This window comes from Solanum stenotomum, chromosome 12, assembly GCF_019186545.1.
Source record: "Solanum stenotomum isolate F172 chromosome 12, ASM1918654v1, whole genome shotgun sequence".
Classification (NCBI taxonomy): domain Eukaryota; kingdom Viridiplantae; phylum Streptophyta; class Magnoliopsida; order Solanales; family Solanaceae; genus Solanum; species Solanum stenotomum.
Genome location: NC_064293.1, coordinates 45699369 through 45718212, shown reverse-complemented (window position 1 = coordinate 45718212; position 18844 = coordinate 45699369). Strand labels below are relative to the sequence as shown.

Here is an 18844-nt window from a genome sequence, read left to right as displayed (position 1 = left end):
AATGAGAAAAAGATCAAAGGAAGGCGACAGAGAAACAGAGGAGGATGAAGGAAAAGACAAGGAGAAAATATATGGGCATACATGGTTATATATACCTAATAATAAAGAATAGTAAGACCATTTTTGGTTACTAAAATAAGTAAAAAATTTAGGGGTGACGGTTTATAGTGATGTATTCAAAAAAGTTAGAGAAATTATGAAGAAGAGGGATTTTTGTAATTCTTTTAAATGGTAGGGAATAATAGAAAATAGGATAAAAAATGATGTGTAGTTATGTATTTTTTCCAAAATTATTTACTTATTTCTATGTTCCGTTAAGACATTTCTATGTTGTAATTTGGAAGTTTTGATTTCAAGATTAAAATATATAATAGAAAGTTTTGATACCACATAATATTACAGCGTCTAAACTACAAGTTTAAAAACTCTTTTAAGCTACACACATGTTAAGAGTAAATTTTTCTTTAATTTATATTTTTAGAAAACATCATATTGAGTCGACTCGCATCACCAAAATAAAAAACTCGATTAAACATACTATATACCTGGACAACCCTAGCTTCAAGAAGCATCAAACACACATGTAACAGGTAGAAAATAGTTTAGAGAAAAAGTCAAATATATGAAAAGCATTTGAACATATTAGTCTGAGTAGTACAGGATACCGCAATAGCAGTTGAACATATTATCTATAACGAAATCAACCTACAGTTGCACACTAAAAAGGTCAAATTTCGACCTCACCACATACTTATCATGATATTAATTAAGACCATGACAAGACTTATGCTTCAAACAAAATACAAAACAACAAAACTTATCATGGATATATAATATCACAAGTAAAATATGTGTACACAATCTTGTCTTATGAAAACATAAAAAGCTCTTCTCAAAAAACATCCAGCTCAAATAAAATGCTTCACACTGAACATAGTGATAAAATGCATACAGATCTCTAAATACATATCAAACCAAAGTCACAAATCAAGAACGATTATTATTAGGATGAGTTTCGACTAGACAAAGCAAACTTGAGGGCTGCAGCAGTTGCATCTGACTTGATAGTAGTTTGTATATATATATATATGATTTCTAGTTGGGGGTTGGGGTTACTACTCTTAGCAGTAATCTAACCCCTCTACTACTCGTACTAATTAAATTCTCTATTTATTTTATTCATAAACATCAAACTTGTAAATCCAAAGGAAATTACTAAATCAAAAGGGAGAAGCTAATTTACTCTGCTCCAACCTCAAAACACATTCATCAACTTCACCTCAGTTACAAACCTTGCTGCTTTCTCCGGCCGCCGAAGACATTTTCATCCAAGGACCATTGTAGTCCACAGTAGTTTTCATCATTTTACCACGTCCCCCACAAGTATCAATATTCTCATCCGGACCCCTTTTCTTCTTCTTTTCTTTCAGCAACACACCGAATAGTTTCATAGTATCACCCTTTTCGTCATCGTCTTCTTTATCATCGTTGTCATTATAACTACCCTGTTCTTCTAAATCTTTAACACCACCAACCTCCTTGACCAACTCTTCAAGGCTGGACCCCGATGGGGTTCCTTGGCTCATGATACGGTTGATCATATCGGGTGCAACCTTCACGTACTGGCTCAAAAAGGCAACCAACTCGTTGCATTGTTTCTTTGCCTGCACCAGCTCTGAGCTCAGCATCTGGTTGTCTTTCTTTAGCTTCTCATTCTCATCCGACAAGTCCGTGAACTGGGACGACTTTCCCGGGGTGTCCACGGATCCCGGGTTCTTGGAGTCCGGGGACGAGGTCGAACTTGAACCTATGTCATCCCCGGAATTGTCCGGAGATGCTGAAGTCCCGGCTGCCACAGACTTTCCACCAGCTGGGGTTAATGTCACGGTCTTCCGACGGCGTATTGCTGTGAGGAGCTCCTTGTGTCCTCTTTTGAAGTTCTCATTGGCGAATTCCCATTTGTCAGGCACAATCTTTCGAAAACCCTGCATTGAAAAGGGATGCAGAAAAGATGAGCACAAACTTTTTGGTGACAAAGAAATAGCCACAACTAATGTTATAGATAATCTTAACTATCTTGGTACTACTAGATGTTGCTCCTCACCTAACACTTCTTAACATGGATTTGATGTGTGCATGTGGGCACCAAGCGAGGGTAAAAACTCACATACCGGATATTAACAACAAATCAATAAACGCATGCCATGTGTATAAATATGCAATAACATAACTTAACCATGGTTAACAAATCTATATATTCACTCCATTAAACACCGGGTAAAAGTTCATTAATCATTGTTTTCCGGTACTAAGGGAAACCGTAACAATAGCTTTTTTGGTATAATTCCAATAGTCAGTTCTCTATTCTCTTTTCTAATTTTTTTATTATTAACAATTTAAAACCATAATTACTAGTATTCTTTTGGCTTCTAGAGGATTAGACTAGGTAAAAGACAGCTATCAAAAGGCCTAAAAAAAAAATAGAGTACTAAATTACTTTAGGAAGATGTGGATATAACTTTAATAAGCCAACTTATGCAGCTAAAATTGACCAACAACATTTTTCTTTCATAGTTTTGTCATGTTCTGCCCAATTAGAAATGGGTTGTTAGGAAGATTCACCTTTTTTTCCCCTCCGGATATTAGAAAATTTAAGAATAATACTTGGTTGGGGAAAAAAATAATTTTAATAATTAGAAAACAGTATTTGAGAATGAATTTAATTTGTAAAATTACAACTTTATGAAAAGAATCATTATTTATAAATTTCTAAATTCCAGCTACGAGTAGGACAAGGTCACTAGGCGGAGAACATCGTGACGGGGAACACACATACAATCCACGTTTCCAATTGGACTTTTGTCACCTTCTTTGGAAAATGACATCTAAAATCCCCAAACGATAATTCACTGCACTATTTCTACATCTTTCCTTATCACCAAGGACCACGTGAAAGGGTACAGTTGATAGAAAGGTGCACAATACAAGTATAAGGATTCATTAGATCTTTTCGTTCTTGGAAATTCACATCAAACTAGTAATATATACAAAATATATTTTCAACTCAATAAAGTTATATATTATTGTTAAAATTTAAAAAAATAATTGAAGAATAGACACGAGATGAAAGAGAGGGAGGATATGGCTCTTTATGTCCTCGAGAGGGTGGCATAATATAATATCTTTCTTTATTCCTAAGAGAGAGGAAGGGAAAATAAATAAAGAAAATATTTGATGTGTTACAGAATAAGATAATTGACTTCACGTCCTGCGGAGAAGATTTCTCGAACCTTCCCGAAAGCATACGAAACTATCTTTTATTCATTACTAAATTAAAAAAATGAAATATAATTTTACTTTATTCATAATAAAAATACCATAGAAAATATGTCATATCTACCATCCATTCTGTAATTTAGTTAACTTTGACATAAAAATTTTTAAAAAAATATAGCCTACCTGTCTTAATACATGTGATATAGATATAATCTTTGAAAGCAAGCTTTTAAAAACTTATGATTTAAAATTAAATCATGAGTGAATGTTTGTGTGGTTATAGTTATTTCATTAATGATAAAACGAACACTTAAATATAAAAATATGTCCTTCTTTCTTTTTCAGAAGAGAAGTTAAACTATCTTTGTTATTATTTAAATAGAAGTAACATTAAAAAAGGTCGTCCTTAATATATAGTTGATGTGAAACATAACTTATTTTGAAACAAAATTATAAGTTAAAAACAACACATATTTTGGGAGCAACTATCTACGAATTGTCTAAACTCTAAATTAACCTAAGAAATTGTAATTGTTCAAAAGACCAAATCAAAAGAATAGTAAGAATTAAAAAGAGACGTACATAGGTGTTAAGCTGTCGAACGAAGCTGGAGAAATTATTGTGCTTGAAGTATTTGGGCAGCAAATCTTTTGCGAATTCAGCAGTTTTCCACACCACAAACGTTGTGCCAATTTCATTCCAAGATATCACATCGTCAGTGGCCGCATCATCCACCAACTGATACGTCTTCAACAGAAACGGCGCCGGCGCTGTTCTTTGCGACATCCCCTCTTTCTCTAAATCTATCAAATTTTTGAAAAAAAAACCCTTTGGGGATTTGAAAAATTAATTGACAAGATTCTATTAGGAAAAGGAAAAAAAAGAAGAAGAGGAAATTAGAAGAAGCAATAACTGAAAAGCAAAAGGGCAGTGAGGAATTCCCAACCCCAACAATAGAAACCGAAAAGAAAGACTAGAGAATGAACAATATTATTTTTAGGACGATTGATGATTATCTTAGAATCTTCCATTGGCTACAACTTTGCCAATCTTCACCAAGAACAACACGACCATAACTATCTTTTCTTTCTCTAAAAGTTGAATTTTCAGCCTTTTCTCTCTCTCTCTCTCTCTCTCTCTCTCTCTCTCCTTCAAGTTTGAAAACTTTAATGAACAAAAAATGTTGAAAATGGAAGAGAAAAAAAGAATGAGAATAGCAAATTTAATCTACTAAGAGATTCTAGAAATATTTAGAAGACTTTTCGAAGAGGAACAAAGTCTAATAAGGCAGGGCCCATTGTTTAGAAAATACACGCTTTTGTCGCATAGTGACAGGTCACCTCTTTTTTTTTATTTCCTTTAATTAAAATTAAAATAATGAAATGCACTAGAAGGAAATAGTGGGTGAAGGATGGATTTTAATTTTTTTATTGAAGTTTTCTATAATAAATTGATAGATACCAACAATTGATAGATAAGTGTTTTGTGTTTAATTTTAATTCAATTAATTAGGTGGTGCATATTCATATTCTTCAATTGGTAAAGTTAGTTTTTTTCTTTTTTTTTAATCTTTTTGGGTCATGGATTTTCAAACTAATCTTAAAATAGCGTCTATTTTTTTTTTTGTATGATTCAAATTTTGACAATATTATAACTTGGCAAGTGGATAGAGTTTTCTCCTTTCTCACCTAACAAACTCCAATTTGCTTGCACGCTCAGGCCGTCTTTAACTCGGCCACTAAAGTCATCGTTTGGGGCGTAATATATTTTGGGAGGCTCATTTAAAAAAAACAATTACTTATATATATTATTTTAAAAAAAAATAAATTATATGTACAATGAGTGTTATGATTTTTACCAAGGAAATTGCATATCAGATGAAAATAAATCTGAATTTCGTAAGAAACAATTTGATGAAAATATGAATAACGAAATCATAGAGTCCCTTGAAGAATCTTTTAGAGTTGATTGCTTTATATATGTAGAGTAGATCAAACTATTTTTTCACTTCAAAATAGATTTGGACCAATTGAAGCATATGAAAATATTTTTGATTTCTCATTTAATGGTAAAATTTTGAGATCACTATATGATGAGAATTTTTAAAAAATATTGTTTTAACCTTGAACTTTCTTTAACACGTAATAGTTATTCAGTTATTGATGGTGTAGATTTATTTTTTAAATTTAAAGTGTGAAAAGAAATAATACAAATAAAAGATAATGATCTAATGAAAATACTCAATCAAATAAAAAGACTTGATTCTTTTTCAAATACACATATTGCTTATAGAATAATTTTAACAGTTCCTATAACCATTGCCTCATTCGAAATAACTTTTTTCGAAATTAAAATTGATTAAATCTTCTTTAAGATCAATAGTCCAAAGAGAGATTGAATCAGTTAGCTATATTATCATTTGAAAATGAATTATTAACACAAATCGATTATACAACAGTACCTAATGATTTCGCATCTAAAATAACTAGAAAATTAGATTTTAATTAAAAATTACATGATGAAAAAAAAAAAATTTGGGCCCCTCTCTTGAATTTCGCTTTAGGCCTCCAATATTGTTGAGTTGATCATGTGCACCCTTAATGACTTTTTTCTTTTCTTTCTTTCCTTGGGCATTCTCAATTCTTCTTATCTCTCTCTATAAAAACATTAACAATAACATACGTACTCTCGTGAAGTCGGGAAAAAAATAGAATGTATACCAATTTCATTTTTATTTTACAATTAGAAAGATAATTTTTTCCGTATATTTATAATAAACATATTTATCTTTCTATATTATTTTATTTTTGGTGATTATATGACCCTTCTTTGGATTCACTTTTATATATAGAGAGGTGAACTCAGAATTTGAAGACTCCGGGTACACTAATATTAACTTAATTTAGTATTAGCGAAATTTTCAATTGTCATGGTGAATTTGTTCTAGAAGGAAGAGGGTCGGGAGGGGGGATTCTTTTGCCAAACCAGCAGTACAAAGTGTCACTCTCTACTTTTCATGGGTGCACTGTAACTTATATTTAGTTTTTGTCAGTTTCTCAAGATAGATATACATATATATATAAATGATTTTTTTCGAAGTTAACAAGTGCACATGCATCCTCACCTATTTATGTAGGTCCGCCCCCCTCTCTCTTTATATGTAATAATATCCACTATATCATTCCATAATGTGCATGCTTGGCATTATTTTGACGAAAATGTTACACGTATTAGAATTGGAGGAATTATGTAGTTGTTGTAGAAGGAAGAGGGAGCTTAGTGCGTAATGTGAGACTTTCTGTTTAATCTTTGGATAGGTTACGGTACTTTTGAAAAATAATGACGATGGTTGGCCGCCAATTTAGAAGTTTATTAAAAGGCATCGACTTTAAGGACAATTTTTTTGTTATGCGAAAGAAATATTATTATTTATCTTGCTACAGATTATATACTATTATTGCGTACTTACCCTCACCACAACATTATGACAATTGACAAATGCCTGTTGCTACAATTAGGACATGTTAGTGATTAGTGAAGATATCTAGCTAGAAATCCAGTAAAAATCTATACTAGATATGTTTAAAAATTAAGAGGTGGAGTTGTAGTTTAATTTAGACTATTTTCTTAAATTAAATAGAAACACTATATTTGTTCTATTTTATTTTTATGATAATAAATAACAATAATAGTAATTAGTAGGAGTGGGCTAAGAGAATGACCACAGGACTGGGGTTAATCAACGATTCCTAAAAGAATCAGATACAACGAACTTCAGTTTAAATATAGTTTTTTTAAAAATAAATTTTTAGCTTTATTATCGTAGTGAATAAAGTTTAGTAAAATCACTCGATAAATAAAATTATCAAAAAAAAATTCTGAACTATATTTTTGAAAGTTATTCAATTTGATTTATGGGTGTACCAATTAAATGATTTCATTTTCATTGTCTAGTCGAAATAAAATAAAACAAAAAGGACTTTATACAAATTTTACAATTATGTACTTTCGAAATTTTCCAAAAAAAAGTACAAGCTTATTTTCCTGTATAAATGTGATAGTTTTTTCTCGACCTTTAATTACATTATATAGAAATAATAATAGTGAATTTATTTTTTAATATATAGAGGTTTGAGTTTAACATGGTGTAGTAAAACATGCAGTCATGATGACATTATTGATTAAAGAACAAGACTAATTAATGAAAATATAGACAGTTTAATTTCCTGCCGCTTACGTATGTGCTTCTAATTAATCTCTTAATAGTGTAGTTAGGAAGTAGTCTAAAGAAAAAGGAAAATTATATAACCCTTTAAGAAGTACTAGAAAATTTCATGCATATATGTCCTTGTAATTAATGTGTTAGGTTTAAGTTGCATTCACTAAACTTGTACTGTAAAGACTTTAAGCCAAGAAATATGAAGGCAAGAATATCCTACCACATAATTATTGCAAATCAAAGCTTACTTATTTGGTTAACTAATTAACAACTCCTTATTCAACCTTTACGTTTCTTTTTGTGTTGTTTCTAAGAAAACGACAAAAGAAGAAATTAAAAGAGATGTCTAAGTATATATTCCTTACTTTAATTTTGACAATTCCTATATATCCCCCCACCTATATTTCCCAATATGATGGTTTAATTTCATTGCCGTAGGAATGTAGGTAATATAATGCTACAGCCTACAAGAATATTTAAATTAGTCAAAATGAAACATGTTATACCAGATTATTTACTCTAATTTTTAATTTTTTTTAAAAAAGACATTATATCAAAATTGTCATGAAAATTACTTATAGTTGTAGGTATCTTAGCTAATCAACGAGGAATTGAGATTTCTTATCCATTTACATGAATTAAAATATTTTTTTCAGATTTTTTATTAAAGAAAAATTAAAGCTGATAACTTTTCAAATCTCTTATAAAAAAAGAATATAAAACTAAAAATAAGTGAGTAAATGACTAGATAATCATATCCCTTAACTAATTTGATGGTGTAAAGGAAGTACTTCCTCAATTTATTTTTTATTGTTCACAATTTTTGAAATAGATTTTCACTTTTATTTATCATTTTTAGCATATAAAAAAACTTTTCTCCTATTTTATCTTCAACACTAATTAATTATTCTCCAAATTATTTTTAAAGACCTAAAATTATATATTAGTTAATAAAAATATTAAAAAATATTCATATTAATCATTATTTCATACGAAACATGCAAATTTCAAAATAAACAAGTAAAAGCATCGACAGAGGTTATTAAAAAACATAAAGCTGTATATGCCAAGTCCAACTGCCCAAGTGATAATTGAAAAGGAAAAAAGTAGGAGTGTTCAAAATTAAAATGTTTTTCCAATTGCTCTACAAAATTAAATTAAAAATAAAAGAGATGTGCCACATGGACTGATCATACAAAATTTGTTTATGTGAAAGTGACCCTAGCTAACTAGCTACTCACTCTGCCCATACAAATCAATCATTCAAACAAAGAAATCTACAGTAATAAAGAGGCCACTAAATTGTACACTGGGGTTTGATTGGGTAAGGTAACACCGCCAATGTTATAATATCCAAAAAGCAATATCCCACCATCATTTCTAGAAGGAAAATGTTTTCCTAGAAAATAAGTAGACTTTAGACTTATTTTTTCATGTTTGATTGGTGAGTAAAAAATATTTTTAGTGTTTAATTTATGAATGAAAATATTTTTAAGAAAATACCTTTTATTTTTACTAGAGAGTAGAAAATAATTTTTGAATTGAAACTGAAAATATTTTTTAAAAATAAACTTAAATTTGTTTGAAGGAGGGTGGGGTGGTGGGGATGGCGTGGGGTGGGGGTAGGGGTGAGATGGGGGTAAAAAAATAAGAAATTGAAATTGAAAATATTTTTAAAAACAAACTTAGATTTTTTTTTGGAGGGGTGGTGGACTGATGGAGGGGGTCACAGGTAGGGCGTGGGGCTGGAGTGGGGTGAAAAAATAAAAATTTGAAAGACAAACTTAATTTTTTTTGAGGGGGTGGGGGGGTTGATGGGGGGTGTTGCGGGTAGGGGTGGGATGGGGTGAAAAAATAAAAATTTGAAAATATTTTTTAAAAATAAATGTAATTTTTTTTGGAGGGGGTGGGGGGCTGATGGGGGGGTCGCGGGTAGGGGGTTGATAGGGGGGGTGGGAGTCGCGAGTTGGGGTGAAAAAATAAAAATTTGAAATATTTTTTAAAAACAAACTTTAATTTTTTGGGGGGATGGGGTGGGGTGGATGAAAAATAAGAATTTGAAAATATTTTTTAGAAACAAACTTTAATTTTTTTAAAAAAAATTGGGGAGGGGGTCGAGGATAGGGGTGGGGTGAGATGAAAATAAAATTTTGAAATTGGAGAGATTTTTTAAAAACAAACTTAAATTTTTTTTTTGGGATGGGGAGGGGGGTAGGGAGCTGGTCGGGGGGGGGGGGGGGGGGGGGGGGGGTGGGGTAAAAAAATTAAAAATTGAAGTTGAAAATATTTTTTTAAAAAAAGCTTTAAATTGATTTTTTTTAAAAAAAATAAATTGTAATTTGAAGTTGAAGGAGAGTTTTGGAAAATGTTTTCCTTAATTTTTGAAGGGAAGTCATTTTCCTTAAATTTGAGGAAAATAAGTTGATTTGGAAAACATTTTACCCAATCAAACATAAGAAAATTGGAAAATATTTTTCGGAAAATGTTTACCTTCGTACTAAACACACCCTCAATCTATAATCCAAAAATTCAAATCAAATATCTCAAAAGTTTGAATTTCGATTCACATTTCGGGTTGATTCAAAATATGCCAAGCCGTAGAGATAGAAGAATGTGGTGGAATTGGTGATGAAGGGAATGTCAAATTCGACAAACTAAATACTCCATTGATTATTCTATTCTATAAGTTTGAATTTGAAAATGAAATAACTTCTTGATACAAGTGTATAATATCTTCTTTTTTTCTGAGTTTATTGGATACGAATTCAAATTAGTTGAATCAATAAATATTGAAATGCAAAAATAGCCTCTATTAACCATTTCTTGGTCCTATTTTTAAAAAATAATTGTCGTTATAAATTTTTTAGAAGTTGAACAAATTAAACTCACTATTTTTTTCTTACAAAATGGGTGTTATTTAATAAGTTGTGTTTGAACGCCACAATTGGAAAATTCACAAGTTAAGAATGAAGACTTGTTGAATTCAGTAGGTTAGTTTCGTCAAGCTTTACACGCAGTATTAAACTCTTCAGTTTGTTTTTTCAATAGTTTTTAATTCTATACTATTTATTAGGGTATTATTAAGGATAAATCATATCTCACACAGATTGTTATTCCTGGTCAATTTGGAGACCAAACAGCTCTATCAGTATAAATTCCCTTGTATTACCTTTTTTTTTTTCTATGTGGTTACGTCATATTGTAACTACAGACTCGGTTAAAAAAATGCTTTTAATTCACGCATTTATTTTTATTATATTATGAGAGCTTGCAAAATATATTTATTTATTAAAGATGTTGAATCAATTTAATTTCATTCAAATTTATATAACGATAATACGATATAAAATCGTGATGAAAATTTGTTCCATTTATGTCTTGGTTTTATAGTTTGTTGGTACATAAATTAACCAGAAATGTTGGAGAAAATACCAAATTAGTTCTTGTTGAGCCTCAAATTACAGTACCAACTGATGAACATTTATATAGTACTTCGTAAGTATACTTTGGCGTCACATCAATAAAATGTCAATGCCTCCCAATATAAAGAAGATTTTTTTTTAATTCTAACTTTTTTTAGTTTGTTTGGTATACCAAATTAATCAACCATTTGCATGAGATTTTACATTTAATGTTTAATTCCCAAAACGACTTATATTGCGTTAGCATTACAACTTTGATTTGGTAAGCCAGAAAACTACGTCCTATCACTTCTCTAGTTGTTTAATTAAAATATTAACCTTTCAGTCGGCCATGAAATATATATATATATATAACACGTACGTGCAAGTTGATAGTTATATCTAAATTATAATAATACTATAGTAATTAAAACCTAGCATTTCTTCAATGATTTAAATTATGTCAATATGTTTCCGATCCACTTTTAATTTGTAGAATAAAGAATTTACTTTTCGTAAATTTGACCACCAAATAAACTTAGGCCTTAAAAATGTGTAACATTTTTCAGGCAATTACCATGGTTTTCATTAGAGTTATGGACTTATTTTACTCATTAACTTTAAGATATTTATTCAAAAAATCCTTTTTCAGAGTAAACGTTTCACACGTGGTAAGCCAAACTTGCCGACACTATATGTACGGTTTACTATTCTCGTTGTTTCATATTAGTTGATCACTTATTACTTTATATAATATTTTAAAAATTATAAATAAAAAAGATATTTTATTAATTCACACCTAAAAATATTTTTTGAAATTTGTTACAAATAAATATGAATACTTTCAAAAAGAATTAATTGTAAGGATAATATTAAAAAAAATTAACTAATAATTTCTTGATTTGACAAGGTGCTAAGCTAATAGGAGAAGACTATATTTAGTAAAATCACCATCTAATATAAAGCGGAGGAGTACGTACGAATATACATACATATCATTTTCACTAAAATCACATGTATATACTATATGCAAATTAAGGAAGTAATTAAAGAGGCAATTATATATTATCTAGAATCAGGACTCACCTCTTCTTTTTTTCTAGTCAACAGTCAAAAGTTTTAATTTCCTAACAAAGAGAAAACACCTCAATCGTAAGTATAGACATATGTTTAACTTGGTCACGTAAAAATATACTTTTTCAATTATTTTTATTTGTCACGTTTTGCTCTATGAGAGTCAATTTAATTAATTTTTGGAGCTGAATTAAATTGGATTAATTTAATATTTAAAATTTTGATTTTAGAAAACTATATAAAAGATACTTTAAGTTGCAATCCCCATTATATCAATACGATGAAAAAATACATCTTAAAATATTGGTCAAAGTTCATATAATTAACTCACAATAAATGAAACGTGACAAATAAAAGTATATAGAGTCCGAAAGGGAACGAGATAGGAAAAATTAGCAAACTAGTCATAGTCCCTAACTTAATTAGTAAAAATATCTACACTTTAAAAAAATTATTTAAAATGTCAAAATGTCAATATTTTAGAAAATAATTTGTATCCAAATACTATTATTTGTCTTTCCTTTTATTTCTCAAAACAGTCCAACATGAAATACATCCACTACCCATTTACACTTCTTCCTAGGCTTTAATACCATTAAATTTAGAGATTAGCTTATATTCACAGACGGTGGAAAAGAAAATTACACTATCATCTCATTTTTAGAAATACATATCAATTTTTTTAAAAATAAAATCACATAATATTAATATGGAAAAAAGGACAAATATACCCTCGAATTATCGTAAATGGTATGTGTATACCCTTCGTTATACTTTTAGGATGTTAGTGCCCTTACCGTCCAAATTTTGGTGCATATATACCCTTTATACTAACGGTGATACACGTGTCTCAATCTTAACCGTCGATTCATTCTTTGTTAAAATTCAATCCAAAATTTGAAAAAACCCACCCAAATTATTAAAAAATCCACCCAAATTAATATAACCCAAAACCCCCAATTAATTCACTTAATTTCAAATCAAGAGACTTGTTTAGTAGCATCCTTTCCCAAATCTTCATCCCTGAATCATTCTCATTCTCAAGTGAAATTCCCCCCTAGTCAAAGGTCGATCAAGCAGCATCGCAATCCAAGCGATTCAAGCTCTAAAACGAGCTCAAAGAACTGACCCTTCCCAAATCGAAGCTCAAGACTCAAAAACCTCAAATTGTCTCATCAAAACAAATCTAATTGCAGCCTACAAAGAACTTCTACGACAAGACCTTTGCGATTTGGCCCTCAAAGTATTACGAGTCGTTCAATTGGAATGTGATGTCCCTGATTTGAGGCTTTATGCTGATATGGTCTTAGCTTTGACCCGAAGGGTTTTGCTAAACATATCGATGAATTGATTTGTAATTTGGAGAAAGTGGGGACGATTGAATGTGATGATAAGTCGCTGGTAAGGTTGGTGAGGGTGTTGGTTGAAGGTGAACATATGGAATCTACTGTTAGGGTTTATGAATTGATGAAAAAGAATGGATGGGGTTCTAGATTTGAGATTGATGAATATGTAGCTAAGGTTTTAAGAAAGGGGTTTAAGAGATTTGGGAAAGAAGAAATGGTTGATGGAGTTGATCAATAATTACAGAGATTGTCGAGATTAGTTTAGGGGAAACGTTAAATTTTGACAACTTCCATTGATTTTGTTTTGTTTGGGTGTGGGTGTTTTTTATTTGGGTGGATTTTCAATGAATCGGATTATTTTTTTTGGGTAGAAATTTATTAAATATCGGGTCGGCTGATAGGATTAAGACACGTGTATCACCGTTATTATAAAGGGTATATATGCACCAAAATTTGGACAGTAAGGGTACTACCAACCTAAAAGTATAACGAAGGATATATACATACCATTTACGATAGTTCGGGAACATATATGTCCTTTTATTAAAAAATAATAAAAAGAGTGTTATATGGTAACTTGAACTCTAAATTAATTATATGAGTTTGTTAGGAATTCTTACTTGACTTATCAAAAGTAAGAAGGATTCTTTTGTACTTTATTTATCCTTATTATTTTCACGCTCATTCTCCGTCAACACCATTAAAGCAATTGACATACAAAATTGAAGCAATTTGAGATAAAAAGATGATAATTTTTTACTCATTATCATTTTCCTTTTCAGAATCTAAATTAGTAAATACTCAAAGTCGATTGTATAAAAAATATTTCAATGTTATTCCAAAGAATTCTTGTTCCAATGTATGAAGAATTTTATGTTTTGTGGTAACAATGATTTTTAGAGAATGCTTTTTAGAACTTTTCAGTAAATTGGATAAATCCCAAAAATTGAATGTAGTAATCTTAAACTTGGAAAAATAGACACACCATTTCTGCAATTTTGCATAATATTTTGATATTGATAGAAGAAGATCCAAAGACATAGATGAGAAAGGTAGGAAAGAGAGGGAGAAAGATGATAAACCTCAACGTGTTTTAATAAAAGAAAGAAAAAAAATCATTAATCATTAAATGTGAAAATATATTAATTAAACTAAAAAGAAAAATAAGTATTTCTAAAAATGAGTTGATTGTATGATTTTCTTGTTCACCGTTAGTGGATAGTAGTTAATTTCATAAATTTATTTTCCATCTTTCACGTTTTTAAATTTTTTTCTCTTTCATCAACTTTTCAGTTTTCACCATTGTCTCCATCATTCATGTTTTCTCATTTTTTTCTCTTTCATCAAATTTTCACAATTATTTTGTCCCTCATTGTTGAAGAAGAACTAATTATTCAAGTTCATACCAATTTGTTCAGATCTATCAATTAATTCAAGAAATCTCTCAATCGATAAAGGTATTTTCGAAATCATCATTTATTTTGCGAGATTTCATGAGATTTTGTTTTCAAAATCACAAATTATGTTGAATTTTGGATTGTATGTATTACGGTTTTCCATCATTTTTTTTATTTTTATGTGAGTTTGTTAACATACTCATCAAATATTTATGCATTTCAAATTTTTAGTCTTTTCAACATTATTGTTCGATTTTTTTGTGATTTTATTTTCATATTTGAGATTTAGTAGATTGTAATTTGTAGTAATCTACATTAGCATTAATATATAATATATTGTTTGATTTTTTTTTATATATTCATATTTAATAATTTTGAATTTTGCTTATAGGGTTACTTATGCACAAGTGAATACAGATTCAGATTTGGATTTGGTGAAAAAAATCGGAAAAAAGGAACATAGCAGACGAAGAAGAAAGAGAGAGTCAAAGAAGAAGGTTGTAAAATTGTATTCATACCAGAATAGTATTCATATTAATTTCTGTTTGTCAATTGTTTTTCTTTTACTCATCATTTGTATTTTTATTAAGAACATTGTATTTCTTTTTTAGTTTGTAGTCATTTAAATAGGTATGTCAAATGAATTTGTATTTCTTAAACATAGATGTATCCTATTTTTTAACAGTCAATTTGTAATTTTTTTTAGAATATTGTATCCTTCCTCAACATATTGTATTATTTTCACTATGTATGCTATTTGTTTTCCAGAATCTTGTATCCCTATTTCTTTCATAGTCAATTTGTATTTATTTTTTTAGAATATTATATTTTCCTCAACAGATTGTATTATTTTCACCATGTATACTATTTTTTTTCTTTTCAGAATCTTGTATCTTTTCATAAATCATATTCATATGTAATGATTAGATTATATTGAGATACAATCAGTAAATTTTTTGCAATACAAATAAAAGAAAAATATATTTGACAGTCATGTAATACAGTTTTGATCACTGAAATACAATTTATAGTTTTCACTATGAAAGTAAAAAAAAATTAATTTTAATTTGAATGGTAAAGTGAGCACATAAAATGTAAAAATTATTGGTATACAATTATAATGAAAACATAATAAAAAGGAAAGTTGATCCAATCGAATGTAAAAGGAATTTTTTTTTGAAATTGTAACTGATGAGAATTTTAAGTGATATGTTCCTTTTTTAAAAAATATTATCTTCCTTGATTTTCTCCTTTCTAGATAATTGTAATCTTGAAAATCAAACAAATAAAAAATACATAATCAAATACATAACAAACTAAAATATTGACATTTTAGATAAATATTAAAAGTGTGGCTAAGAAAACCTATTAAATGTCAAAATATTGACATTTTGAAAATTTAACCGCTCAATATCCCTTTAGCACATACACATTGGTCATGAAATAACGATTACTTTGCTTGATCGGGCCTTATAATTGGAGCAAAGGTGGCGACCATATTTCTTTGGTATACATATATTTTACAGATACCATATATACATAAATCTAGAAGAAGAATGTAAAATTCATTCGAAACATATATAGCTTTTAGTCAACCTGAATTTATCTTATGTAAAATCTATTGAATTGCTGAAAATATTGAACTATGAACCTATAACAAAAATAAAGTGATGGACTTAGTTGTTGAAACAGACTTCCAAAAACTCAGAGAATTAAAATCTTAAATCTACCTATGCTCTTGATAGTTAATGATCTTGCGCAGACATTTTGAAAACGATATGAAGAGTTCTTAGCCTCTCTCTCCACTTAAAGCAAGTTTGTATATCATTGATTCATTATTTTATTTTTAAAAAATAGCTAGTTAAATGAAAAAAATATCACTGTATATACGATGTTTAAAAAAAGTTAGCACGTCGGGGATATTAAACATTGATAGTTTTAAATTTGGCAAATTTCTCAAATGGTCTTTCGACGTGAAATTATGTGATAAATAACTTATCATATTTTTATAACAACAAAATCACTCAATTTATATTGTATTTTGATCTATTAAACAACATTTGCGGGATAACTTACTTTTGACTCAATACCAAAACATTAAAAACGGATCAACTATATAAACGTTCATTTCCCTTGTTATATAGGCTTGTCATCTAATGACATCAATGGCAGATCTAAGTTAGAGCAAAGGGTCGTTGAAAATTTAGAGTAATGGGCAAAGGGAGTAAAAATAAATTTCTTTTGTTATAATTTATCTATAATCTCCTAATGCTATAATGAAAAAGGTCTAGTGAAATGGCAAAATGGGTTCAAATTTTACTTTAGGTTACATATCTTGATCCCATGTGTGTCAACCTATTGTTCTTCTAAATCCTCTTATATAAATTCCTAATTCCGCCACTTTATCCCCATACATTTACATGAGTGAAGCATTTCCAAAGTCAAGAGTACATGAAAAAAGAATTCACCACGCTCGCGATTGAAAAGATAACTGTTATTCTCACAATAATCTCTTAAACACCAGCTCATTGTAACCTTAAAATAAGGTTTTTATGAGTTGAAAAAACTCTCCCACGGAAATGCAGCAACACATAATGTCAAAGTAATATACTAATTGAAGTAAGCTTAAATTGATTGTACGTATTAAAGTAAGCACTTTGCTTATCATGAAAAGCATATATCAAATATTTGCATAGTACAGAGGAAAAGCTTGAAGAATATCAAAAACCCAGAAAGCAAGGTCCCTCAACAAAAAGAAGAATTGAGATGTAGTAACTTATAAGCATCAATGCAAAGAGAACACGAGAACGCTTGGTAATTATCATACTCTTTCTTTAAACTCAATAAGACGCTATTGTATAACAAATCAGCTAAAGAAACAACTTTTGATATTTTCTTAGTGCAGAAGACAATCTAGGAAAAAAACAAAGCATTCCAAAGAGAAAAGTGAGAAAGACAGAGTCATATCCCACTTGCTGGAGGATGTATCAACAAACAAGGCTACTAGCAATTACTTAACAAGAGTTTGTTGGGGGATGGACCAGTTGTATTTGTGGTTGCAACACAATCATCATATTAATAAAAATCATATCAACAGAATACTAGTTGCCAAGATTGAATAAGTTGAATCAATCTTAACTATAATTAGTTTTTCAAATTAAGTATGAGTTAAATCCTTTTTGCTTCAATGCCCCGAAAAACAACAGTACTGGTACACAACAAATTACCATCATCTTCCTATTCATTCATTCAATATATGCAGCTTACAGCATCCATTAATACGAAGATTGACGCACCACACAAGCAACCACCTGTGCCCATTGCCGCAACCTTGTCTTCACTGCCTGTGGATTATCTCCTACATTCATTTTTTTTTCAAATATTAGCAACCATACGTTCAAATTTCTATTTCTTATCAACAATCTTGGTAAAGGAGTATACGCAAAACTAAAATTATGCATACCTATTCAACTCAATAAAGAACATTAACAAACTTAGAAATTTTCTGTAATCGAAAAGTAACTTTATTAGACGAATTACTTGAATTGTAATGGAACATTCTAATATTAAAATTGAGGCGTGATTAATATGATTTGAAAATAATGAAGGAAAAAAACAGAGGTTTTGAAGATTTACCTGGATTGACAATGGTGTGGGGACTAACGGGAGGAAGGGTTGACTCGCAATCGGAGATGACCGATGATACTGACGAAGTCTTTGAAAGGGTGTCGGTGTATTGTTTATTCACGGCGTAAAACATGTCATAGGCCGGAAAAGTATCAGACAATCGTTGATCCATTTCTGGCGAGTCAAATCCAAACCCTAATTCAATACAAGCCTTAATCTCATCAAGGTCCTCATCGGTAACGCTCTTGCTTCGCCGTTTGAGGCAGCTTCCATGGGTACCCTTCCGCCGCTGCCACGCCTCATCGCGAAACGTGTCCGGTGACCAAGATTTCTGTTTGTACAAGGGAGACATCGCCGCCGACGAGGGTGGTGAGAGCGGTGGTCTTGATAGCGGAGCTGCGGTGGGGTGTGACATGGAAAAGGCCCGACCAACCCAACCCCTATGAGAGGGTGGAGGGGAGCTCCGATGGCTCGGGCGTGTAGGTTATTGTGATTCAAATGGGC

General features: G+C 30.2%; 2 protein-coding genes and 1 pseudogene across 2 annotated transcripts; 1 reads left to right on the top strand and 2 right to left on the bottom strand.

Annotated features, from left to right (window-relative positions):
• Positions 1–962: 962 nt before the first annotated feature.
• Positions 963–4550, bottom strand: LOC125847902 (heat shock factor protein HSF24). Its single transcript, XM_049527629.1, has 2 exons — positions 3859–4550; positions 963–1985 (listed from the first exon to the last, which is right to left on the bottom strand). Exons 1-2 carry the CDS (start codon positions 4060–4062, stop codon positions 1281–1283), a joined length of 909 nt encoding a protein of 302 aa, XP_049383586.1. The 5' UTR covers positions 4063–4550; the 3' UTR covers positions 963–1280.
• Positions 4551–13030: 8480 nt separating this feature from the next.
• On the top strand, positions 13031–13581 carry LOC125847913 (protein THYLAKOID ASSEMBLY 8, chloroplastic-like; annotated as a pseudogene).
• Positions 13582–17815: 4234 nt separating this feature from the next.
• LOC125847912 (uncharacterized) lies at positions 17816–18844 on the bottom strand. Its single transcript, XM_049527638.1, has 2 exons — positions 18350–18844; positions 17816–18071 (listed from the first exon to the last, which is right to left on the bottom strand). The coding sequence occupies exons 1-2, from the start codon at positions 18753–18755 to the stop codon at positions 17989–17991; spliced, it is 489 nt and encodes a 162-aa protein (XP_049383595.1). The 5' UTR covers positions 18756–18844; the 3' UTR covers positions 17816–17988.